The following is a 27102-nucleotide window of genomic DNA, read 5'->3' on the forward strand; positions in this document are numbered from 1 at the left end:
AAGTCTCTTTGGTATGGGGACAAGTTCAAATCTTAAAAGAACGTGTTAAAATTTCCAAAGTATGCTGCTACCTTGGAAACATAATAGGGTTGAAAAATCTTTCTCTACTGAGATGCAATTTCTTTGATGGCTTGTCATCTGGTATGAAGCCTTAACACTCAACCACTGAGATACTAAAAATGTATTAGAGTAAGGACAGGAATCACACCAGGAGTCGCAGCAAGGGGACAATCCACACAAACAAAAAGGCATCTGAGACCAGCCTGAGGTGCTCGCAGTGCTGCAGGTGAGCAGCTTCAGAGATGAGATTGAGAGTGAGTGGTGTGAACTGTGGGTACTCGCAGAGGAATGAGTCACCGCTGTCATTCCTGAGCAGCTCAGCCTTGCCTCCCAGGACAGGGACTGCGTCCCAGTCCATAAAGTAAGGGTCCAGACTCCCCACCACAGATTTGCTCCATTCAATTCCACTCGACAGTCAATGAGAAAAGAACAGTTAGCTCAGTGAAAATCTGAACAATAATCAATAGGGGTAAAAGTAGAAAATGAAAGTGACTTTCAGGGAAGTTAAACTGCCCATAGAGCTGGTGTAAGAGGTAAATTCGCAAATGCAAAACCATGTTAGAGACATCTCTATTTTTGGTTTCATTCAAAAGAGCCCCTGGTATTCTCTCAAACTAGCGATGTGGGTCAATATGATCTACTTTTTAATTGTACTGTAACTTAGCTACAAAAACCATTCCACAATAAGAAAGTTTTAATAGTAAAAGTCTAGAGGTTTATAATACTGTATTAAAATACTTTAATATTTACAATTGAAACAAATATATAATTCGTCATCTCAGTGTTACTTCTTCAATTTCATCTTCTACATAATCAAATGCTTTCAGCGTTGGCTTATTATTTGCATGTTTCAATCGGTGTCTATTTGGATTAAAATTTCTTCCTTCACCAAGGAGGAAGTCTTCATCTTCATCCTGTTCTCTAACCCTGCTGTTTTTCTCCCCTGGGCAAAAATTCAGAGGGTCACAGTCCCCTCTGCTGGTAGGCAGAGAGCCTGGGTCGCTGCCCCTTGCGGAAATGGAGCTGCTGGGAGTAGTGCCAAATAGTTGCTCCATCAGGTTAGTTTTTCTCTCCTTTCCTGTGATTAAGTCCACACTGCCTTTACTGGAGTTATCTATATTGGTTTTTGGCAAATCTACAAGGCTACTTTTTTGGCTACGTGGGGTGCCAAATAGTTGCTCCATCAAGTTAGTTTTTCTCTTCTTTCTTGTGATTAAGTCCACACCATCTTTACTGGAGTTATCTGTGTTGTCTTTTGGGAAACCTACAAGGCTACTTTTTTGGTTACACGGGGTGCCAAATAGTTGCTCTATCAAGTGAGCTTTTCTCTCCTTTCTTGCCATTAAGTCCACACTGCCTTTACTGGAGTTATCCAGACTGTCTTTTGGCAAACCTACAAGGCTACTTTTTTGGCTACACAGATTGGACTTCCCTGACATTTTTACAAATGAAGGCACGTAACTCCCAAATGAAAAGTCATTTGGAGATGCTGGACTTCTAATGTTTCCTGGATTCAGAGCATCTCCTTTTGGTGTTGCAAAACCGATGTCCTGCAAATGATGCCCATTGAACGATCTCTCAGAGGGTTCAGGGGACATGTTTGCTTTAGTGCTTCTCACCAGGGCGCGCAGTTTTGTTTCCAACTCAGGGAACAAGGGTGCAGAACGATGTCTCCGGGGGGTCTGAGAATCTTGGAGTTCTTTGTTGATTTGGTCCATCTTAGCAAGGAGCATTTCCCTCTTGACTTCTTCCTCTTCTTCCAATTTGTCAACCTGTTGAAGCTGATATATTTCCATTTGGCACTGTCCAGTTTCCAACTCTGGCTTTTCTTCTGTTTCTAGTAAAGGCATCTTTTCATCTTGCTCTTTGTCAACCTCTTCTCTCTCCCATTCTATATGAAATAAAATTTCAAAGTTGGGATTTTTATAGAACTATTGCTAAAAAGGAAAACTCAATTCCTATCTTTCACAAAGTAATATTTTGAAATGTAACTTGGGTATTATAAGTACAGTGAGGATGTACACTTAATATTTCATTTTTGTACCTCATACTCTGGGATTAGGGAGTAATATTTAATACATCTTGCATTTAAGATTCACTTTTACAGAGAAAAACTTATTCTTCTATGGTAGATAGAGTCTCTTATTTTTATTTACTTATTTATTTTTACTGGTCATGGGGCCTAAACTCTGGGCCTAGGCATTGTCCCTCAGCTCTTCAGCTCAAGGCTAGCTCTCTACCACTTGAACCATAGCACCACTTCCGGCTTCTTCTGCTTATGTGGTGCTGAGGAATCGAACCCAGGGCTTCATGCATGCAAAGCAAGCGCTCTACCACTGAGCCACCTTCTTCTCAGCCTCCCCAGGTCTCTTATTTTTTTTGTTCCTTGTGGTACTTGAACTCAGGGTCTGGGTACTGTCCCTGATCCACTTTCTAGCACTCTACCACTTGAGCCACAGCCCCACATCTGTGCTGTTTTTTTGTTGTTGGTGGTCATAGAGCCTGAACTCTGGGCCTGGGTGCTATCTCTCAGCTCTTCAGCTTAAGGCTAATGCTCTACCACTTGAGCCATAGCGCCACTGCTAGCTTTTTCTGCTTATGTGGTGCTGAAGAATCGAACCCAGGGCTTCATGCTTGTAAGGCAAGCACTCTACCACTGAGCCACCTTCTCAGTTCTCTGTTTTTTTTTTTTTTAACAATAAATATAACACTGGTACATATTCTGATGGGTTGTGTGAGGGATGGATGGTTGCATGAATGGATGGATGGCTAAAGACTTTTATACTTAACTCTCTAGATGCTATATCCTGAGAAAGACATGACATTCTTTATGTAATATTCTGACAGCAGATACAGTAACTAAAATCTAACAGAAAACTTCAAACTCTAAATGCAGAACATTCTATTTTTAAACATGCATCTGAAACCATCAAAAATGTTAATCTCACAAAATAAAAATAAAAACCAAGAAACTGCTCCTAGACTACAAGCCTGGAGAGATATAAAAATGAAACATGATTTATGATATTTTCTAGGGGGGAGAAAATGCTACAAATAGCAGTATTGTGTCTACAATATGGATAATAGCTAAATGCAGTGTATCAAAGTTAAACTTCCTGAATTTGAAAATTATACTGGAATGATGGTAAGAGAATGGCTATGTTTGGGAGAACAACACATGGAAGTATTTAAGGACATGGGCACAAGTATAATTTAATTTTAAATAGTTGTGTTCTATTCTTGCCACTTTTCTATAATTTTGAAGTTATTTTCAAAAAAATTAAAAAATCGAATATGTAAATCTCCTAATGTCAGCAACTTGCAAACATTCTCACTGATGTCAGATCATTCTAGACAGTCTCCAAAAACAAAAACAAAAACAAAAAGGTTGGGCCAGGCATTAGTGGTTCATGCCTGTGATCCTAGCTACTCAGGAGGCTGAGATCTGAGGATCATGTTGAGCAAAGAAGCCCTGAGGTTAAGCACCAGGACTGGCACACACCTGGCACGCATGCACACACACACACACACACACACACACACACACACACACACACACAAACCACAAAAAGTCACTAAGCACAAAGATAAGATGGTCTTCTGCTATTTTATTCCTTTTCCTGTTGCCTAGAGGGAATTGAACATCTTTTTTGTAGTAGTGTAACACATGAAACCATCCTGCTTCACACATTAGCCAAGTGTGATAATGTAAATACATAGCTTCTATTTAAGTTATACTATGTTTAAATATACACTACCCCTCACACATACACATATATACATCTATAAAACAATGGGTCATAATTTTATGTTCCATGAACTTCAGCTCAAAACCATAATAAGCTGGGCGCTGGTAGCTCACACCTGTAATCTTAGCTACCCTGGAGGCTGAGATCTGAGGATGGCAGTTCAAAGCCAGACTGGGCAGGAAAAAAAGTCCATGAGACTCTTTTTTTTTGGGGGGGGGGGTCTGGCCGTGGGGCCTGAACTCTGGGCCTGGGTGCTGTCCCTCAGCTCTTCAGCTCAAGGCTAGCATGCTATCACTTGAGGATTAGCACCACTTCTGGCTTATTTTTTTTTTCTGCTTATGTGGTGCTGAGGAATCGAACCCAGGGCCTCATGCATGCAAGGCAAACGCTCTACCACTGAGCCATCTTCCTAGCCCTTATCTTCAATAAACCACGAGAAAACCGGAAGTGGTATTGTGGTTCAAGTAGTAGAGTGCTTGCATTGAGCTGAAGAGCTCAGGGACTACGCCCAGGCCCAGAGTTCAAGCCCCATGACCCACAAAAAGAAACAAATAACAACAAAAGATTTTTCTTTGAGCTGGATGTAGCATAGTTCTATACCACATACATTATATCTTCATATTATATACATTAATTATACACATGATAACTAACAGTCCTACTCTACTCCCTGGGTAACTAATACAGCGTAGAGTCTGGGATCCTTTGCTCATGCCTATCAGGCATTTTATCCAGACAGAAATGAGCTTAGTCCTGAACTTCATTTCCATTATCTACAAACTCTGTGAATTGGCTCACTGAATTTACATTAACTCTGAGCATATTAAAGACTTAGTTTATAAAGTAAAACCAAAGAACAATGATAGGAATGTATACAGGACAACATAACTCTCTGATGTTTCAGCTTAAGCTAGTCTGTGGACTACAGCTTCAAGGCCAAGCTCCAAACGGCAGCCGTCCTCCAATTATTTCTTCAAGTTTTACTTAAAACCAAAGCATGTTTTTCCTTTTTATCTAAGTTGTGTCTTTGTGGAATTTATCCACCTGAACTTGTCATTTTTCTTCTTTCCTTAAAAACTTTGTTTAAATGTTTGTGACTCTTGATACACTGCTTCCTACAACTGCACTTGCCTTTTTTTGTTCTGCACAAACAATTTACAGTTTAGTGGGAAGACATCAAGGGGCCCTGACCCTTCCTTTATCCAGGGACTCACACCCCGTGTAAACCAACTCTATTACGTACCACTCTCCAGCTTCTCCTCCTCCTGCTCTACGATGGGCTCTCCTTGATCTTCACCGGACTCTTCTTCCTCTACCGGTGAAGGTAGAACGGTGGGTTCATTGTGTTCCTCTTGCTCTGGGGACTCCAGATTCTATGGTGAATTTTTAAATGCAAATCCACACATAGGGGAAGAGGAAATATCAAATTAGAAATTAAAGCCAATTTTCAGTGAATAAAGCACAAATCACATGTTCTTCTGCTGCGAATCGCGCTTCTAGCTAAAAATTTAAGCATTTATGAACTACATCAGAGCCACAATAGTGGAATAAAACCAACAACCTACACAAAATTCTGAAGATAAGTTGCAGAAGAGCTGTTTCTTTAGGCAAAATAACTCAAATCTGGTTATTAATCAAGTTAACTAGAAATGGCTGAAGAGAAGCTGAAGAAACATGTAACACAGCTGGTGACAGCTGAACTGAGCTGTTCAAGTCTACATTATGTCCAAAGTCTCCTAATGAGGTTCTATACTATTTAAATCAATAAGAATGCTACATACTTAAAATTCCAGAAGGAATAGCAATTTTACCCTTATTATGGCTCCTTGCAAATATCTCTGTGTGTGATTTTCCTTAATAAAAATAAAGCATGGATTGTTAATATGTAATTGTCCCCTGGTATCCGTTTTCATTTTCTTCCTTTTAGAAACAATCCCCTGTGTGTTAAGCAGGGCACAGAGCTTCTCAGATGGAGACACTGTCAGCCACCCCTGCAGCTAGACAGGACCAGGGTGAGGCGGGTGGAAGTGCAGGTGCAACTCCAGATCACATTTGTAAGCACAGCTTGCCCGCTGCTTCCTCATTCCCTTTGTTCACTGGGAGATGAGGCCACTCCAACCACAAACATGAGGGCTACAGTCCCAAATGGAAGATCAGCACAGCAGCTCGCCAGCCCTGGACTGCACACTGATTTTATCCACTACAAGAAGAAGCGCCTTCTCTTATCTCAGCCCCATACTGGTGTCTTTCTAATTGCAGCATGAACTGGACTCTGGGCTGCCACTGGCTGAGGACTTATTCATGCAGGTTTCGGAGGAGCTTTAGAAACATCAAGGTTACTTACCACCCTTTACACATGAGGAAACTGAGGCCCCAAAAATTCATACCACTGAAATGTTGGCACCTGGATTCAATGAAAAAGCAGAGCCAACTCTAAGACCACACTCTTTCCAGCAGGGTGCTGGCTCTGAATCTTCTAGTACAAAAACCACATATTTTTAGCCTTTTAGAGTTAAGAATTACTCTCTGTTATTCTACATGATATCCTTTCAAAGACACAAATCAGCATGATTGGTTTGTTTTACACTGTGTGTGTGTGTGTGTGTGTGTGTGTGTGTGTGTGTGTATGTGCGCTGGTACTGGGGCTTGAACTCAGGGCTCAGATGCTGTCACTTAGCTTTTTCTGCTCAAGTCTGGTACAATACAACTTGAACCACACATCTAATTCTGGGTTTTTGCTGGTTAATTGTAGATAAGAGTCTCACGGATTTGTCCGTCAGGCTGACTTTGAACCATGATCCTCAGATTTCAGCCTCCTAATAGGCATGAGCCTCTGTACCCACCTGATGATTAAGTTTTAATAACAGTACAGGCAGAAACACAGAAGATAGAACTAATATATCTAAATTATAAAACAAATTAAATAATAAAAAAGAACCAAATTGTTTCTTTTTATACCATGGGATGGTCACTGAGACACTTGTAAGGTATAAAAATATTAAGCTGGATGCCCAGTGGTTCATGCCTATAATCCTAATACTCAGTAGGCTCAGATCTGAGGATTATGGTTCAAAGCCAGCCCAGACAGGAAAGCCTGCACAACTCTTCTCCAATTAATTACCAAAAATAGAGTTAGACATAGAGCCATTGCTCAAGTAGCAGAGTACTACCCTTGAACAAAAATGATCAGGAACAGAATCAAGGCCCTGAGTTCAAAGCCCCAGGACTGACACATAAATATATATATATACACATAAATATATGTGTATATATATATATATATACACATATATATATATGAGATGCATTAGGCCCTTGAAATGTTTTCTTTGGAAATTTAAACTGTAAATATTAAAGATAAAACCCTCTTTAGATAACATGAGCTTACAGTGACATGGTATTGAAACTCTTTTCAATAAATGTACAATACACAACCCTCTGAGTTTTACTCTATTTGAAATGGTACAAATTCAGATTAGCATTCATTTAATCTACAAAATTTAGCATTTATTTAACCAATAAAATTTTTCCTATGTAGAAGGCCAAAAATCTAAATCTGGGCAAATTCTTAAAAAATGATTTGAAAATGATCAGAGTTTCCTATTAAACATAAAACTTTGAGCAATATCTAAGATTTGTCTAGCTGAATAAAAGGTAACCTTTTAAGCAATTCCTGTCTTTTACCTCCAGCCTAGTAGAAAGCATAACCAGTCTCTGAAGCATCTGAAAAAATGCAACACGAACCAAAAGAGTAAATCCCAAAGAATTTAATAAAATACACAGGATATCTGCATATTCACAAAGATAAAGCACTACCTCCACTGCTGAAACTATACCAAGTCTGAGACCATTTTTAGGAATAACTTTAAACCTAGAGTTGGGTAGAAGTCATACTGCTGCACTCACCAAAGAAAGATGTTCTGATTCCTCCTCTTTGCTCATAATTGTCTGTGTTATAATGGAAAATTCTTCCTGTCCAAAATCTTCACTGGTTTGTACTCCCTTTGTACACAGGTCTGTAAAATCACTCTGGCATGCGGCTACCGTGAAAATTGAAAAAGAAGTTTTCTAATCTCATTCAACACTTCTAACATTTATTCAACTGGCATATACTTATCATCTAAATGAGATGACAGACATTTGACTCAGCTTAGTAAACACTCATTTTGTGTCTGGGATTTACTAACAGGTATATGATTTGGGAGCAATTCTTCCTGTAAATGGCCCTAAACTTTTACAAAGTTTATGTTTAAAAATTGTGCAATTCCTAGAAGGATTGTACTGTGCTAAAAATAGAGCAAGACTATCTGCATAATATAAAATATTGATGAATAAAATAATACACTCGATTTCCTCAAAAACATACTACCAAAACAAAGAAAAATAGATAAAATTGGCAAAAAGAGTATCTATTAAATCTAGGTAATGTATAAATGGAAGTTCATTACATCCTTCACTCTACTGAGTATGTTTATATATTTTCATAGGGGTTTTCAAAGTCATAGCAAGCAAATTTTTTAAGTTTTATAAAACATGGTTCTAGTAACCTTTCCTCATGTGTTAAAACTTACAAAAATTAGAAAACATCTAAAAATTATGAAAACTGAAATTAAAAAAAGTAATTTATATATTTCTATGAGATTCTGCATTCTACTTCGAAATATTAATAAATAATAGCTATAACAGTTATATTATAACAAAAACTATACTATAGTTATAATATTGGTGTTTTAATAATAGTAGCTACCATACCATTCTTTCTTGGAACAAGTTCTTTTTCTTTCTTTGGAGAGGACTTGGGTGGACGATTAGAATATATATTTTTTATATCCAATTCTGTCTCCTTTTCCTAAAAATAAATCCAATACAATGAAAGCAAGTAAAATGTTGGCTTAAAATAAATCACCTTCACTTAGTCAACTGACTGACAACTTCCTTGCCAAATGGAAATATACTGAGTTCAACTTCCCTATGTAACTACCAAACCACAGAAAGAAATATCTCCAGTACCCTTGGGTTAGGAGAGAGCGATGACTTCCCACTAAAGAAAAGCTACAAGTCCTGCCATTTTGGCGAGGGGGGAAGAAGGGGTGTTTAGAGGAGAGAGAGCAAATAAGAATAAAATAGATTTTAGTTTTCCCCACTCCTATCTGATAAAGCTAGGAACTCTGTCACCATCACCCAGGCTTAGAGACAAAGAATGAGTTAGTCTTAATGAGAGTTCTCAGTGATTGAGGATTTAAAAATGAGAGGCTGCGTGAGGTAAGTCACGTCTGATTCCAGCCAGTTACAAGAGAAGGCATAGCTGGACGGTAGTGTGAGGCTGGCTTCAGGCACAAAACTGAGACCCTTACTGGAAAAATACCTTAAGCAAAAAGTGATAGATCACTTACTTAAACAAGTATGCTTAACAAGTCTCAGGCCAAACCATAGTTCTACATACACCTCACCCCCAAGAAAAATGGCCATGCCATCAAACATTGGTGTACTTTAGCATTTGGGGGTTATGGCTTTTTCTTTTCTTTTCTTTTTTTTTTTTTTTTGGGTCTGGTCATGGGGCCTGAACTCTGGGCTTGGGCGCTGTCCCTCAGCTCTTCAGCTCAAGGCTAGCGCTCTACCACTTGAGCCACAACACCACTTCTGGTTTTTTTTCATTTTGCTTATGTGGTGGTGAGGAATTGAACCCAGGGGCTCCTGCATTCAAGGCAAGCACTCTACCACTGAGCCACCTTCCCAGTCCTGGCTATGGCTTTTTCTGAGAATTGGATTAACAGAAAGAAATCTATGGAAGACATTGGCCAGGTATAGTGGCATATATCTGTAATCCCAGCTATTGAGGAGGTAGAGGATTATAGTTTGTGGGGCATCATAGTTGGCTAGACCCTATTTCATGTCTATAATCGCAACTAGTTGGGAGGCTGAAGAAAATGACTAAAAGCAAAAGTGTGAGACTCTGTCTAAAAAGTTTTTTTTCTTTAAATTTTTTTTGGGGGGTCTGGTCGTGGGGCCTGAACTCTGGGCCTGGGCGCTGTCCTTCAGCAATTCAGCTCAAGGCTAGCGCTCTACCACTTGAGCCACAGCACCACTTCTGGCTTTTTTTCTTTTTGCTTATGTGGTGCTGGGTAATCGAACCCAGGGCCTCATGCATGCAAGGCAAGCTCTCTCCCACTGAGCCACTTTCCCAGCCCCTGTCTAAAATGTTTAAAACAAGAAGCTGAGGTGTGATTCAAGTATTAAAGTGTTTGCCTAGCCAGATACCAGTGGCTCAGGCCCGTAATCCTAGTTATTCAGGAGGCTGAGATATGAGGATCACAGTTTTGAAGCCAGCCGAGGCAGAAAAAGTCCCCATGAGACTTTTATTTCCAATAAACTACTCAGAAAAAGCAGAGTCCTAGCCTTGAGCACCGAGTCTCAGGGACAGCCCCAAGACCTGCAAAACAGAGAAAAATGTGCTTGTCTAGAAAGCACATGACCCTGAGTTCAAAATCCCATTCTGCCAAAAAGAAAACGACATAAAGTAGTGTATAACTTTGTATTAATTCTGTATGAAATTTCAACCATCAATGACCTCTAGATAAAATTAAGAATACCTGCCTTAACATAATTAGCTGATATGAATACTTTCTCTAGCAACAATGAAAATGAAGGACATTCTTAAAACAACTTTAAAAATAATCACATCTGAGGAAGAATATCAGATTATTCATTCATCCAATATAAACTCCAGTTCCTTTGAGTTTTTTTTCTGTTTATTTGTTTGCTAGTGCTTGGGCCTGAGTGTGTCTCTGAACTCTTTTGCTCAACCCTAGTGCACTATCATTTCAGCCACACTTCTGCTTCTAGCTATTTGCTGGAAATAAGACTAAGATAGATATAAAAAATAAGAATAAGATGAAAATTTTATGGACTTTCCCACAGAAGCTGGCTTTGAACCATAGTCCTCAGATCTTAGCCTCCTAAGCAGCTAGGATTATAGGTGTGAGCCACTGCCCCCAGATAGTTCCTATAATTTCCTGCAGAATTTCCCCTTACATTTGTCTTATTGCTGCATAATACTTTACTTTGTAATAGTGATTATATTAACAAATCTTTTCTTCTAAGTACCAAAGATAACATTAGAATTCTGAAAATTATATAAACTTTTCAAATGTGAATAGCGTTTTAGAATACTGGATTTCTGTTTAACTTACATGGTGGGAAAGCTATGCAATTCATCAAAGGTTTACCTTCACTTTGTGGTGCAGCCTTTGCAGCTCCTTTTGTAGAACTTTGTTTTCATCGTGAGCCGCATACGCTCTTTTCCTCTCAGCAAGCAGCTGACGTTGAAAACTGTTCGTACTCAGCTCAAGGCTTTTTGAAAGTTCCTATATGTACAAAAGACAGAAAAAAGTTAAGCCAATATAAAATATATTAAACAGTGCTAGAAAGATATTTTGGATGATGGTGCACAAGAATTACAATACAGGCTGAACTTTGTGGTCATGAACTTAAAGCCAGCCAGTAAATATGTTTACCAACCATCTAATAAGACACCAGTTTTTCATACTAGAAATACATTTTTAGGCATTTGTCTGAAACACATCTGTAGCCATTTAAATTGGGCGTCAAAGACAGCAAAAAGAAGAGCACAGGCTTTTGGAAATCATGATGTGGGTATAATTTAACAACATGACAGTTAAAACTATGTAAGTATTCAAGGTACAGAATACATTGAAAAGAACTGCCAGAAAACAAAGCAGAAATTTCCATGGTCCAAGAGGTTTATCAAAGAATTTTAAGTACTTTCTTCTAAAATCAGTTGTCAAAGCGCTGTTCTTAACTTGTGAATGAAAATAATGCCTCTTACTTATGAAATATTATCAAATCACAAAGAAAAAATAAAAAAAAGACAGTTGCAATTTCAGTACTATATGCTCATGACTGCCAACAAGGCCGTGGGTAATTGAGACTTTCCATATTTTCTTCAGTCAGCATCATAAATGCCTAAGAAGGTCCAGAGAGAAACGTCACCCAGAACCGGCCTTGTTCTCACACTTGCTTCTCTCAACGGCCTCCCTCCTCCAGCCCAATGATGTCCGAGCACATGCTGCTGAGAAGACTAGGAGGGAGCACTACACTGCGGGTGCTGATTCCTACCCTACTCCTGCTGGGCAGCACCTGGCCCACGCCACCGTCTGCTCACAGGACAAGTGCCCAGGCCTCTCCTGACCTCTCCTGCGGTAGCCAGTGAGGGAACCATGACTGGTGAAAGGCTGGTCTCAACAGTGCTGGAAGAAGTCCTCATGACCCCGCAGAAGCCACCACTCCCACTGTATGTGTAGTAGTTACTCAAGGTGTACTCCACATGCTCTGCAGTCTACCTCACACCACTGTGAAACACCGTGTCCACAACAACACTGGGTCACTTCAACAACAGCACAGTATGCTGTGTCCAGATCTCATTTATCACAGGCAAAGAACCCACAAGGGGATTATACAGTGAAACATACTCAACATGGAAAACAAACCAATATTCCAAGACACATCTTCAGGAGAAACCCACTTACTAAACAGGCCATCACATAAGAAATATAGATTCCAGATGATCAAATCTCGACATAGGAGCACAAGAAATATGAGGAAACCATTAATATAGTACTTCCTAAAGATCATAACTCTTCAGTAAAAGGTTCTAAAGACACTGAAGTGGACAAAAAGCCTGATAAAGAATTCAAATAAATTAATTTTATGTTTGTGCTGGTCTTGGGGCTTCAAGTCAGGGCCTAAGCACTGTCTCTGAGCTGTTTTTCTCAAGGCTAGCACTCTACCAATCAAACCACAGTTCCACTTCTAGCTTTTTGGTGGTTAATTGGAGATAAGAGTCTCCTGCCTGAGCTGGCTTCAAACTGTGATCCTCAGATCTCAGCCTCCTGAATAGGTGGTGTGTGCTACCGCCACCAACTCAAATAAATTATTTTTAAAATAAGATAAATAGTAGAATTCAGAAGGTAATGCTGGATATGAGTGAGAAAGTTATCAGAGATAGACAAATTTACAAAAAGAAATAATCAGATCTCAGAAACTCAGGAAAAAATTATATTAAGTGAAGTAAGCCAGGCCCAAAGAAACATAGGTCCCATGCTTTCCCTTATTTGCAATATCTAGTATATATCTGAGTCAAGCAGAAAAGGTCAGATAAGGTGATGTTAGGGAAATGAACCCTACGATGTGTATTCAAATGTTTTTTTTTTCTTTCATGCGATTGTTTCTAACACATTTATAAGATTATTTCTTTGTTGCTTGTATGTCCCTCCCCCACAGTATAACCCCTGCTTTCACTGTATTTGATGTCGTTATAATTTGTGGAGGGGAAGGGGAAAAACAAATCCTTTAAATAGGGATACAGGTGGACCAATTGCAACAATGAGATGTACAAGTCGTTATGTCGAAAACGAACTTTACAACTTTCGTGGGGGGTGGGGGGGAGGATGGGAAGGGATGGGAAGGGGAAACAAAGGAGGAGGCTACAATGCTTGATAAGAAATGTACTCATTATCTTGCCCATGTAATTGTAACTCCTCTGTACAGTATTTTCACAATAAAAAAAAACTCAGTTGAAAGCCTCAACAATAAACTAGACTATATAGAGGAATGTCTAATAGAGCTTGAGACATATCACACTTTTGAAATATCACACTGATATAGAAAAAAAAGAAAAAAAGGAAGGAAGGCTTTACTTATGATTGTTGAGACATTATTAGATGATCCAGGATCCATATATCTAAAGAGGCGAACAATGAAGTTCAAATGTTACCAATATAATAAACTTAATATAATAGACTTAAACTATATGTATATAAACAAACTGGTTCAATGAATTAAAAATAGGACACAAAAATACATTGTCCCTGGGTGCCAGTGGCTCATGGCTGTAATTCTAGTTATTCAGGAGGCTGAGATCTGAGGATTGTGGTTCAAAGCCAGCCCTGACAGGAAAGTCCATGAGGCTTTTTTTTAGTATATATATTTTTATTGTAAATATACTGTACAGAGGGGTTATAGTTACATGAGTAAGTTAATGAGTATATTTCCTATTGAGCATTGTTACCTCCTCCATCCCTTCCCTCCCCACCTCCCCAACTACTCCCTCCCCACCTTGAAGTTGTAAAGTCCTTTTCAACATAGTGTCTTGTACATCTCATTGTTACAATGGGTCAACCTGTATCCTAATTTCAGCTTTTTGTTATTTCCCTTCCCCTCTCCAAATTAGGAAAGTATATAATGTTTCCCTGATTTGCAATAACTAGTATATGTCTAGGACAAGCAGAAAAGGTCAAAAGCTATGTACATATGACCATAGAAGCTGATGCTAAGTGAAATGTATCCCAAGATAGGGACACAAGAGGTTTTATCTTTATTGCTGTTGTTTTTAATGTATTTATAATGTACCATGTGATTTTTTTTGTTTGTTTTGTATGTTCTTCCACCAATGGTATAATCCCTGTTTTTACTGTATTTTATTCTGGTGCCCTGCATCTTGCTTATATCTGAGACTCTTATCTCCAGTTAACCACCAAAAAACTGGAAGTGGCACTGTGGCTCAAGTGGTAGAGTGCTAGCTGTGAGCTAAAGGGCTGAAGGACAGCGCTGAGGTTCAAAGTTCAAGCCCCACTACTGACAAAAACAAAATACACACAGAAAAATGTTGCCTTCAAGAATATGTTATCTGACCAGTGAGGTCACACAGTGAAAGGTTGGAAAACAATACTCAAAACAATGGAATCCTAAGGCAAGAAGGACTAACTGCATGTATTATCTAACAAAGACAAACTATAAGAACAGAATGGTCACTACATAATGAGGAAAGCATTAATTCATCAAAAATACATGATTATAAATCTAATCAGATTACTCACTTTTACAAAACAAGCTATTAGAAATAAAGGAAGAGGTAGGCTTTGGTACAATTAAAGTTTGGGATTCCAATATTGCATCCACATTAATAGATAACCCAGACCTTCAAAAACATAAGAATAAATTATCAGATTTAAGCTATACTATAGATTATGTGCACATAGGCATCTATTCAAATGCAAAAGAACATAGCATATTTACATCAGTGCATGCAATTTTCTCTAGAATGCAACATATATTAGTCCACAAAATAAGTCAACAAGTTCAAAATTACTGGAATCATACCTTGTAACTTTTCTGGTCACAATAGAATGGAAATATGAAGAAATTATGAGTCACTACTCCTGATGAACTTGAGTGTAAACATTCAACACATTACTAGTAAATAGAACTGACTGGCATGAAAATAATGGGAATACAGGAAAGGGGGTTAATTTGTTCAGTTTTGTTCCATGCACAGTGTATATGTGTGGAAAGATCACAAAACTCCTTCATACTACAAATGCATGCAAAAATCAAAAAAATTAAAAAGCTCTTACACTGTAATTGAAATGGTTTCATTAAGGAATACAAATACAGTTCAACAAATCCAGATCAAAATATACAATATACATATTAATAATATGTTAGGCAAAATGATGTGATCATCTCAACAGATGCAAAAATATGTATAAGACCCTGAATTCGATCTCAAGGACCACAAAAAATTAAGCAGAGCACAAAAAATATTTGCTAAAATTTAACATGGTTTCAGGATAAAAATCCTAAACAATTAGGTATAAAAGAATTGTACCTCAATATAAAACAGGATATATAGTAAACGCATAGCCAACACTAAACAGGATGTGGAAAAAATGAAAGCACTTCCTCTAAGATAAGGAATAAGGTAAGTGTGTCCATGCTCAGTGATCTTATCAAATAGAGTACTAGATATGTTAGCAATAAGCAACTTAGCATAATGAAGCAAGAAAAGGAAATACAAGGGACAGCAATGGAGCACATCAGATTATCCACTTATAGCTGACATGAGTCTATAGCTACAAAAACATGATGATTCCAAAAGCAGACCATTAGAACTGAAAGCAATCAGAACAGAAGCAGTTCTAGCACACTCCTGGTTCTAGGTCAATCCAGTGACTAAATAATAAATATGGAAAGTTGTTTCTAATCCACAGCAACATCAGTTAGATTATAAGGAACAATAGGAAAACAAAGAACAGAAGAAAACAAAAACTTATAAAACTCATGTATAGTTTTCTATAAACACCAATGATTTTGCCAAGAAAGAAATCATAAAAGTATTCACAAGAAACACAGATGGACACACTACCAAGGAACACACTTAACTACGGAAGTGAAAGGCTGACATAATGAAAATTGCAACATGTTGATGAAAGAAACTGAAGACACTTAAAGGTACGTCTCCTATTCATGTGGACTGGAATGACTGGTTTACTGTTCTACGCCCATAATGTTCAAAGTGATCTAAAGAGTGAATGTAATCTCCATAGAAATTTCAATGACATTCTACACAGAAGCAGAAAGCAACATTAAATTCATATGAAAGCATAAAGGAGTCCAAATAGCCAAAATGACTATAACCAAAAAGAGCAAAACCAGAGCGACCACTAGTACTGATTTCAAACCATATTAGAATCATAGTAACAAAAATACGATAGTAGATATGAGTACAAACCCATAAACCAGTGAGACAGAAGAGAGAATGTAGAAAAGCCCAGGCATCTACATCTACAGCCAGCTGATTTGTCTCAAAGGTGCTAAAATGTACATGAGGAAAAAGGCAGCCTCATCTACATATGGTGCCAGGAACACTGGATATGCAAATGTGGAAGACTGAAACTTGACCTGTATCTTTCATTCTGTCCAAAAGAAATTAACTCAAAATGACCCAAAACCTTATTATAAGAGATGAAAGTCAAAAATTTCAGAAAATTAGTAGGGAAACACTTCCAGATAGGCAATGGGAATGATTTTCTTGGTTGGAGGCTAAAGCATAGGAAACAAAAGTAAATACTGACAAATGGAGTGCAAGCATTCTCTTTTCGTTTCCTGGCCTCTGTTCTGCCCTTCCTACCATGATGGGTGAAACTGTGGCCCAAATAAATCCTTCCTCCTTTTAAGGTGCTCCATTTGGTTATTTTGACACAGGGACAAAAAGCTGACATAGAATATTGGGATTAAAGAAGTAAGCAATTGCTCCAAGTAAACCTTGTTGTCTTTAAACCTCTGGAAACTGGTGTTGAGAAAAGTGTGGAGAATCATGCTGAAAAAGAAAGCCTACCTGTCCATGGAGCTAGCTGGGTGGCTGCCTAGGAGCTCAGAATCCCAGCAGAAACACAATGAAGTCTGTCCATACAGTGTCAGATGACAAAGAGGACTGTGTTGGGAATTGTGCTGGGAGCCATTAATGCCACAATAGTAAGTTACTAAACTTATGGAGGTTCTTGGAGAGACTGAATGCATTTTGCCTTGTGAGATGGACATACACCTATTGGGGGCCAGTGGTGAAATGTCCTGGTTGGATTGAGAAGTGCCCAGAGATTCATAAAGCACACACCATGGTGTGTCCGCCAGGGCGTTTCCAGAGAGAATGAACTAAAGGGGAGATCTCCCATCAAGGTGGGTAGCACCACCCTATTGACTAGGAGCTAAATGGAATAAAAGGGGAAAAAAGAAGAAACCCAGCTCAGGTAAAGCAATCTCTCTCTGCTTTCTGACCTCCAGAGGTGAGCTGCTATGCTCTCCCTGCTCTGATGGACTGAAGCTCTGAGGAAAATCAATCCTTCCTCTTTTAAAAATATTGACAGATGGGATTTCATCAAACAAAAGTTTCTGCACAGCAAGGAAAAAGAATAAAGAGAGTAAAGAGATCACCAAAGACAGTAAGCCACTTATCTTGGCAGATGATTAAAATCCAAAATATACTTTTTAAAATTCAGAAAACTGTAAACACCAAATAGTTCAGGTAAAAATGGATATGTGATCTGAGTAAGAAGACAACTTCTCAGAAGAAGAAATAGAAATGGCTAACAAATGTAAAAAATATTATCATTATGCACCAAGGACATGAAAATCAAAACCAAGTATCAGGGCTGGGAATGTGACTTAGTGGTAGAGTGCTTGCCTAGCATGCACGAAGTCCTGGGTTTGATTCCTCAGTATCACATAAACAGAAAAAGCTGGAAGTGGCACTGTGGCTCAAGTGGTAGTGCTTGCCTTGAGCAAAAGAAGCTCAAGGACAGTGCCCAGGCCCTGAGTTCAAGCCCCAGGACTGGCAAAAACAACAACAACCAAAAAAACCCCAAATATCATCTTATTCCACTTAAAATGGCTATTATCAAAGAATCAAAAAGCAATACCTGGGCCCCAGTGGCTTGCACCTGTAATCCTAGGTACACAAGAGGCAAGGTACACAAGAGGATTGTAGTCCAAAGCCTGCTAGACTCTTACCTCTAATTACAAGCTAAATGCCAGACATAGGGCTATCGCTCATGTGGTAAAGTGCTGTCTTGAGTAAAAAAAAAAAAGCTAAGGGAGAACATTCTGGCCCTGAGTTCAAACCCCAATATCAGAACCAAAAACAAAAATGAATAAACAAAAAAATCCAGTAACAAACATTGGTAAGGATATGAATAAAAAATGAGCCCCCATGGATACTGTGAGACGAAATATAAATGCACTCAGCCACTATGAGAAACATACAGAAGATCCTTGAAAAACTAAAATTAGAACAGATGATCCACATAGCTCACTCCTGGCTGTATATAAAGTTAGATTACAAAGAGTGACATGTATGCCCATGTTTACTGTGGCAATGCTGACAACAGCTGAGACAGGGACTCGGCCTAGCTACCCATGGACAAATGAGCCAATGAAGGCATTATGGTACACATACACAATGGAGTGTTACTTAACCCTAAAGAAGAATGAAGTCCTACCATTTTCAGGAAATAGAACTGGAGTCCATTATGGCAAGAAAAATAAGCCAGATTCAGAAAGGCAAGGATCACATGTTCTTTCTAATATGTGGAAAGAATAACAACAACAACAACAATAACAAAAACTCTACCAACCTGAAAGTAGAGAGTAGAAGACTGATTACTAGAGACTGAAAAGCATCCTAAAGGAGGGGAGTGGAGAAGAGTGGATGGATATAATCAATTCATAGTGTAGGCATATACAAAAATATCACAAAGTACAACTAATATGTTAACAAAGTACATTTTCAAAAACTTAATGACAACACATACAAAAATCAGAGGTAACATCAAGCATAAATTACTACAAGTAACTATAATGAAATGTAAGAATAAGTGTATTTATAACTAGTACATGAAATAAATAAGTAGGATAAACAAAGCCACAACAGCAAACATCCAAATAAGTATTAAATCCAGGAGTCAGAAGTAAAAACATGACAAATGCTTAGAAAAGAACTCAAAGAATTGACCTTACTGTTATTTATTCCTTATTAACAAAGTAACATTTTACATTTGTTAAAGTATGTCTATATACCTCAGTCATAGTAATCCTAGCTCAGTGTTGTAACTCAATTCTGAAAACTTGGAGCTGATAGAAATGCGAGGCCTGGACACTATCTCTTACACGTTATAAGAATGCTTCCCATGGTATTCCTAGAAGGTGCTGGTTCAGCCTCTATACAAATACTTCTAGGGGCAGGAAGCTTAATTATTCAAAATGTACTTACTGCATTGACAATTTCAGTTACTAGGAAATTCTTCCTTATAAAGGACTAGAAATCAGTTTCTCAGTAATAGTCATTAGGTTTGTATTGCCTCAGAACAATGAAAGCAAATGTATTTCTCCATCAAATAATTGAGTCAAATTTTCCTTTGAAAATGTTCTGGGCTCCATGTCTATTTAGTTGTTTCTTACATGCCCGTCTATATGACATCCCAGTTGTCCTGTTGGCTAAATGACACTTCATTGTCTGAAATTTTAACCTGTCCATAGATGAGATCTAACCAGTACAATTAGTTGTTATTACGTCTGAGGACCAGGGCATGACTATTCCATAAACTCTTTTTCCGTCTCTGACTTTTTGAAGCAGCAATATGATTTTAGTATATAAAATTTTATACTTTTTATAACTTTATACTTTTTCAAGCCAAGACTTGAAAATAATTGCTACCCATTAAATACTTTTTTCTTTTAAAGTGAGGACTTAATTTGATTAAATATCTTTTTGCTTGTCTGGGGCCAGATTTTGAGTCTGGGAGATCAATTAAATCTTGCTCTTGTCATCTGTCCATCAAGTTAAGTTGTCCTTTCTATCTTTGAACCTGTCACAAATGCCCCAATTTCACCAATCCGGCCATCCATTCATTCTTGTAAGAAACACTAATTCTGCCAGACACTGATGGTTCACACCTGTAATCCTAGCTCATGAGGCTGAGATCTGAGGATCACAGTTTAAAGCCAGGCCCAGCAGGAAAGCTGTAAAACTTTTGCTTTCGATTAACTACCAAAAAAGCTGAAAGTGCAGCAGTGGCTCAAGTAGCAGAGTGCTAGCTCTGAGCGCAGAAGCTCAAGGACAGCACCCAGGCCCAACACACTGAAAAACAAAAATACTGAAACAAACATTATTTCTATGTCAGATACACTGTCTAGTGTGTGCCTATGTATACAGATACGTAGACATATACACATATTTATACTGTATGCATGTTTAGGACATTAATCTTTTATATGACCCTAAATCCCTACCTACATTAAAAAAGGTAAGACTCATCATATTATGTGATGTACTTACACAATATTAGTTGTTTTTTGTTTTTGTTTTTTTGGCTTGAACTCAAGACCTGGGTATTCTTTGTACTTGAGGCTAGCACTCTACCACTTGAGCTATAGTGTCATTTCCAGCTTTTTCTAAGTAGTTAGTTGGAGATAAAGGTCTCATGGACTTTTCTGCCCAGACTGGCTTCAAACCATGATTCTCAGATCTCAGCTTCCCAAGTAGCTAGGATTACAGATGTGAACCACTGGCACCCAGCTAATATGCAGGTTTTTAAAAAGCACAAAACTGATAGTTTGTTTATAGTGTTTTAGAATGCTATGCACAAAGTGCCGAAACACACTTTTTGGTGAAAAAGCAGTGTTTCCAGCAATGTGCACAGTACACTAGCTAACAGATGTTAACTTGCACAGGTAATGGTAATTTCTCACAGTGATGGTCTTCTGGGAAGGGGTCTACAATAGGGAGGGACACTGACATTTCATCACCAGCCCCTCTATGTTATTTGAATTTCTTTTTTGGGTCCAGTCGTGGGGCCTGAATTCTGGGCCTGGGCGCTGTCCCTCAGCTCTTTTAGCTCAAGGCTAGCGCTCGACCACTTGCCACAGCGCCACTTCCAGCTTTTTTTCTTTTTGCTTATGTGGTGCTGGGGAATCGAACCAAGGGCCTCATGCATGCAAGTCAAGCGCTCTACCACTGAGCCACCTCCCCAGCCCCTGTTATTTGAATTTCTAAGCTCTTCTTTAGTGCCTGTATTACTTTTTCAATAGAAAAATTACCTAAACAATATTAACACAAAATTGCTTTAACAATTGTTCTGAGTGAGTAGTTTCCAACATCTCTCCAAATTTAATTTCTAAAATTATTTTAAACTTTCTTATATCACTGATCTCATGATTTTACATGATAGATATACACAGAATAAAAAAAAAAACAGAGTCAACGCTTGCAATGATAACAATTAGGAGGATATAAGTAAATGGTGTTATTTACGAAAAAATTATTTTTCAACACTAGAAAATTTTCATCTCTCTAACATTAGAATAATTTTCTTGTTAGGAAAGGAAATGCAGGTTTACCACTCTAAAAATATTCTGTGTATGTAAAAGGCTTAAAGATGTGCCCTTAGACCTCAGATTTCAGAATGAAAACACATCTCATAAACTATACCATTTACTTCTGCAGAAGAAGCACATGAAACTTGGAGGTTAAAAGACAGGCAGGTTAAAAGTAAGGGCAGGACAGGAGCAGAGCCAGTCTGCTAGTCTAACCTCATTATTCTGTCCTAATTAGCTCTTTAGTTAGAAATAGCACCAAAGTGGCAGATGTAGACCAATACCCTCCTCTAGAAGGAAGCCTGGCAGAGAAAGATGAAAGGAAACTGGCTGCCATGCCCATGTGAAAAGGGAGGACAGTGTGCTCACTGGCATCTTACTGTTGGAAATGTTTACACTGAGGAGAAATGTGATTTTGCTAATAAGCACTAAGCACAAACTTGGAAGAAGCTCGTGGAGAATCTGGTTGCTTATAGGGGATCTATCAGAAAAGAAAATTCCACTCAAAATGACTTTCACTGCTCTGATACTGAGTTCTGATAGGTGAACCATTTCCTAAAGTCCTTAAATATTTCTAAAAAAAAGGTGAGCCTAAATAATTCATGTGTTTCTGACAAGGTGATTTTGCTGTGTCAATTTAATGTTTAAAAATAGTTGGACACTTTTTTTGGGGGGAGGGGAGGTCCGGTCGTGGGGCCTGAACTCTGGGCCTGGGCGCTGTCCCTCAGCTCTTCAGCTCAAGGCTAGCGCTCTACCACTTGAGCCACAGCACCACTTCCGGCTTTTTTTCTTTTTGCTTATGTGATACTGAGGAATCGAACCCAGGGCCTCATGCATGCAAGGCAAGCACTCTACCACTGAGCCACCCTCCCAGCCCAGTTGGACACTTTTATGTACTAAGTGTATACTCTATATTTTACTAGAGTTTTTAAAAATAATTATGTAATTATAAAATTCTATTTTTGATCTTTTGCTTGGAGTTTGTAAGGTAATTCCTTTCAATGACTATGAATTCTTATAATTATGATTCATTGCTTTAGGACTCACAGCTGGCCATAGCTCTGATCTGCCACTCCCTCTACAGCAGGAAGACGGCTTCAGTCAGTTCGAAGGTTCACACAGAAATGAAGCCTTTTCCTGGAGCTCTGTTTAAGATGAGCACCAGGCCCAGGCAGAAATGGTGCAGGGGGTGTAGTCACTAAAAGAAGCTGCATATTGCAGCAAGGGCTAATGAAGCTCTAATTTACAGCAAAACAGGAGTTCCCAAAGAACAGTGGGAGGAACAGTAAATATCTCCAGAACACTCTGGGGTGTGTCTGGGTGAGAACTATTTTAGAAGCACACTATCTGCTGTTTTCACTATTGTGCTGTCTGTCCTAAGGATACAGTCTGAATCACAGGTGATATGCTACAGGGACACTTACCAACATTTGGGAAATTTGCACAGTTTAATTGATATTTTCCAAATGAAGAATGCATGATGTTACAAAATCATGCTTAGAACATTCATTCAAAGGAGATGAAAGCACTGCCTTGTTACTGAATACATAAAGTTCATTTATGTGATTTGATTCCATTTTGTAACTTAACTGTTGAGATATATAACTCAAGTGTTAACATAATAGTAATGAACACTCAGTTCTCTGAAAAAAACTATTTAAAAACTCTGCTATTTTTAAACTACTGTATGCATCTGTGAGGTTCAATTTTTAGCCTGTTTATCAACCACAACAGGCTGCAGAACATGACACAGAGGCAGATCCCAGGCCCTCACTGTCCTCCATTAACCCAGGTACCAAGGAAAGTTACAAGTGTATTAATGAGCCATTCCTGTCTGGACCTATTTTTGGTTTGGAAAATGCGGGTATTTGTGACTTTTAACTAAGTATCACTATTTCACAATACTGTGAAATATGTGAAATTTATGTAATCACCTACTTTCAATTAAAAAGTGAGAGAAGGGTTGGATTAGGAGCGATGGGTGGCAGTGCTGTCAGACACTTTGTATTCACATACTGTTTTGTAGAATGGGAACTTCTTTGTACAATTATTTAAAGATGATAAAAAATTTAAAAATGGAAAAATATGGCTTTGCACTTAAAAGTTGATCAGTAGCAGAATCTCTATAACATGATTGTCTTTGTGCTGAAATAAAGGACAATGATAGAAAATTTCAGAGGATAAACCAGGCAGTTTTTCTGACCACTGGTATATAGTGTGTTTAATAAAGTCACAGCCCCTGAGCAAGGGTTAGTTACTCTACAGAGTAAGCACTTATTTAAACTTCTGAACTTCCTTTGGGCCGAGTCTTAGAGCAGGCATTATTCCCACAATTTTTGGCTACTTTTGCTTTCCAAACTACTCATCAGTTCTGAAGCACTAGAACCAAACTCAAGCTTATGTTTGATACCAAGTATCACCTAATGTAAGTCTTGAAATAGGGCTCCTTTCCTTTCTTTCTCTATAGAAACAAGAAATTTTTCAATTGTACTGCTCTCAGACAAGTTACTAGTCTTAACCACTCTCCTATCAGCTTTTATTTTAGGAGGAGGAACACTCTCCAAAACCAAAGCACAGATGCTAACATCTATAATCCTAGCTATTCAGGAGGCTGAGATCTGAGAATCAAGATTTAAAACCTGCTAGACTCTTATCTCCAATTAACCAGAAAAAAGATGAAAGTGGAGGTGTGGCTCAAGTGGTAAAGCACCAGCCATGAGTGAACAAGAGAAATGACAGGAAAAGGTCCGGAATACAAGCCCCAGTTCTTGTGCATATCACATGCACACACACAGCATTATTCACAAGGAGTTTCTTACACAGGCCCTCAAAAGTCAATGTTATGGGTTGTGACAGCTTCATTTTCCATTTTGGAGGAAGAAAAAACCCAGGTAAAGTAATTCCCAAATGCCTAAAATCTGGAATTAAACAATTATCAGTCAACATGTGGCTTATCAATGTATACATTCCTTGGCATCTTGCTCTCATATGTGCAACTTTAAATTTTTCCTACTTTCTCTCTCAGGAAAATAGTAATGCCAAATGCCAAACTGCAACATGTTATTTAATTAGAGCACATGACATGCCCACAAAAACAAAATTAGAAGCCATGGTCTTTACCTTAATTCTTCTCTCGGTGTCATCTAGTTTTAACTCAGCTGACACTAGCTTCTTCGCCAAATCATCTCGTTCAGGCAGGTGTCTGGCTTCTGAGATCTTTTTCAGTTTTTGTAAAGAAAACTTTGTCCTAAACAGTTCACCTTCAGTGTCTTTCGCTTTCTTTTCTGTGTCTCGTTCTTTCTCTTGAGATTTTCTTAAGCATTCCTTGAGCACTGTAATCTCATTGTTATGACGAAGTATAAGTTGAGCAATTTCATTTTCATCTTCAAACTTATTCAGGGCTTTCTCCTGTCTATACTGAAGCCTTTTCAAAGCCTTATTTTCTTTTAGCAGCTGAGCTATCTTGACCTGGAGTTCACATACTTCATTCTGCAACGCACTGATTTTTAGCAGACTTGCAGAGAGAATGCGTTTTGTAACAAGATCAGGATCTTTCCGCAGTGGCTCTCTATTGAGATTCTGGGAGCAAAATCCCATTCGGCTGCCCTTTTTGTTTGGTACAGCTTTACAGCTTAGTTTCCTAGGAGCTAAAACAGAAACACTAATAGTGCAAAATGAGAGATAGACTAAATGTAATAAGAAAACAATAATGATGCAAAATAATAGCTACATCAAGAATACTCAGTTATTCATCTAACACACTTGGGTTCATAACATTTTTTAGTTATTTTTGCTCTGAAAAGACAACATTTAAATAATGGCTTTTATTTAATGTCTTTCTACTATTAAGAATAGCCTGGTACCTTCTAAGAAAAGATGAGAACATTCTGGCGCCTCAAGAATGGCATCCCAATAGTTTATATAGAATTATTCTACCCTGTCCTAGAATATAACAGTATCATACTCTAGGATGGCAAGTCAGATTCAAATATGAGCATCATCAGTATTAGTGAAGTGTAAGATAAACACTAGATCAGATGCAGTATCTAAGTCTTCTGTGCCGAGACAATTGGGATTGTTGTTTGGTTAAATGTGAAAATGTTTCCTCTAAATCAACTAGAATTGCTTTTCCTTATTTGGGGAAATAGGAAACCAGCATATCAACTAGTAAGAAGATTTGATAATCTGATTTGCCACTTCATAATTATCAGTACAATTCAATTAAACCATTCCACGTCATTTTCTTGACCCACAGAATGGAGACATCATCACCTCAATAGGAAGCCATGAGAGTAAATGAAGTATGCACAGAAAAAAAAGAAACCTCTGTAGCGCATTCTGTAGAATACTTATTCACTGCACACTATGTGGAAAATGAACTACACAACCTTTGGGTGGGGACAGAAAGGAATAAGGCAAGGGGTAACACTGAATACAGAATACAGAAATGTATTCTTTACCTGACTTATGTAACTCTAACCTCTCTGCATATCACCTTTATAATAATAATTTAAAATTAAAAATATTTATTATATAATTAAGAACTTATATCTTATTATCAGTCTTGAAAACCAGGAGTACAAGTATGCTTCTAAATACCTCCTTGGGGAATTTTTGTGTGATGTTCAAATTAAAACATATGACATAGTTTGAAAGAAAAAAAATTGCATTCTAAATAATAAGTATATAAAATCTCTAAAGAGTACATATGAACTTGTAAGAATTCTTACAAATTTGGAAGAATTTGAAGCTTCAAAATACAACCATCAGTTCTTTAAGACAGTGATCTGAATGTGCACAAGGTAAGAACAATGAACTGTAATCACCAAGGTGACTTGAGGATTATTTGGGTTTCCAGGAGGAAATGCATTCAGAATAAAAATGAAATGAAGGAAAACTAGAAAATCTAACTTTCCCTTCAGGTGGCACCAACCATGGATACCTGATTCATTATATAACCAAGAAATAGCAAAAACCCATTTCTACAATTTAACACCTTATGTTTCATTAAAAAGAAAATTTTACAGAGCTGTTATGAAAAACAGACTAGAAATTTCAGTTCTCAATCTTATTTCTATGCATGCTAACAAATCTGTGATGTATAAGATTATACTACTCAGACAAGAATTCATATAAATAGGAACTTATGTCATTAAAACCTGTCATTAAAACAAGACGAGATAAAAATTCCTAATATGAGATCCAAAAGTATTATTTAACATTAATTTTTCAAAATATAGCCTACTGAAAAATCAGCCTACTTCTATGTATTTTACCAAAAAACCCACTAATGGAATAGTTTCATTTCTATGAGTCTTACTTAAGTCCTCCTAAATGTCTTCTACACCCAAAGGACTCTTACATAATACTTACCTCGCTGATGCATTTGGTTATATGATACTTGTTTTTTAGTAGTTGTTTCCCTAGAATCTGTACGTAAAGTACTGACAAGAGAGGTCTGGCCAGAAGACTGTGGTGTAGTGCCAAAATCAGATGAATAGCTAGAGTGATGGTGTTTGCCACTTTTTATTTCTTGCTCAGTATCTGAACTTTTTTCTCTTTGCTCCAT

The 27102-nt window shown here is 37.9% G+C and overlaps 1 protein-coding gene across 1 annotated transcript; it reads right to left on the bottom strand.

Annotated features, from left to right (window-relative positions):
* Window positions 1-669: 669 nt before the first annotated feature.
* LOC122100760 (lebercilin-like) lies at window positions 670-27102 on the bottom strand. Its single transcript, XM_042671123.1, has 7 exons — window positions 26907-27102; window positions 24654-25180; window positions 11036-11173; window positions 8562-8658; window positions 7716-7849; window positions 5053-5182; window positions 670-1951 (listed from the first exon to the last, which is right to left on the bottom strand). The coding sequence occupies exons 1-7, from the start codon at window positions 27100-27102 to the stop codon at window positions 834-836; spliced, it is 2340 nt and encodes a 779-aa protein (XP_042527057.1). The 3' UTR covers window positions 670-833.

The sequence above is a fragment of the Dipodomys spectabilis genome, unplaced genomic scaffold (assembly GCF_019054845.1).
Source record: "Dipodomys spectabilis isolate Male_0828 unplaced genomic scaffold, ASM1905484v1 ptg000600l, whole genome shotgun sequence".
NCBI classification, from domain to species: Eukaryota; Metazoa; Chordata; class Mammalia; order Rodentia; family Heteromyidae; genus Dipodomys; species Dipodomys spectabilis.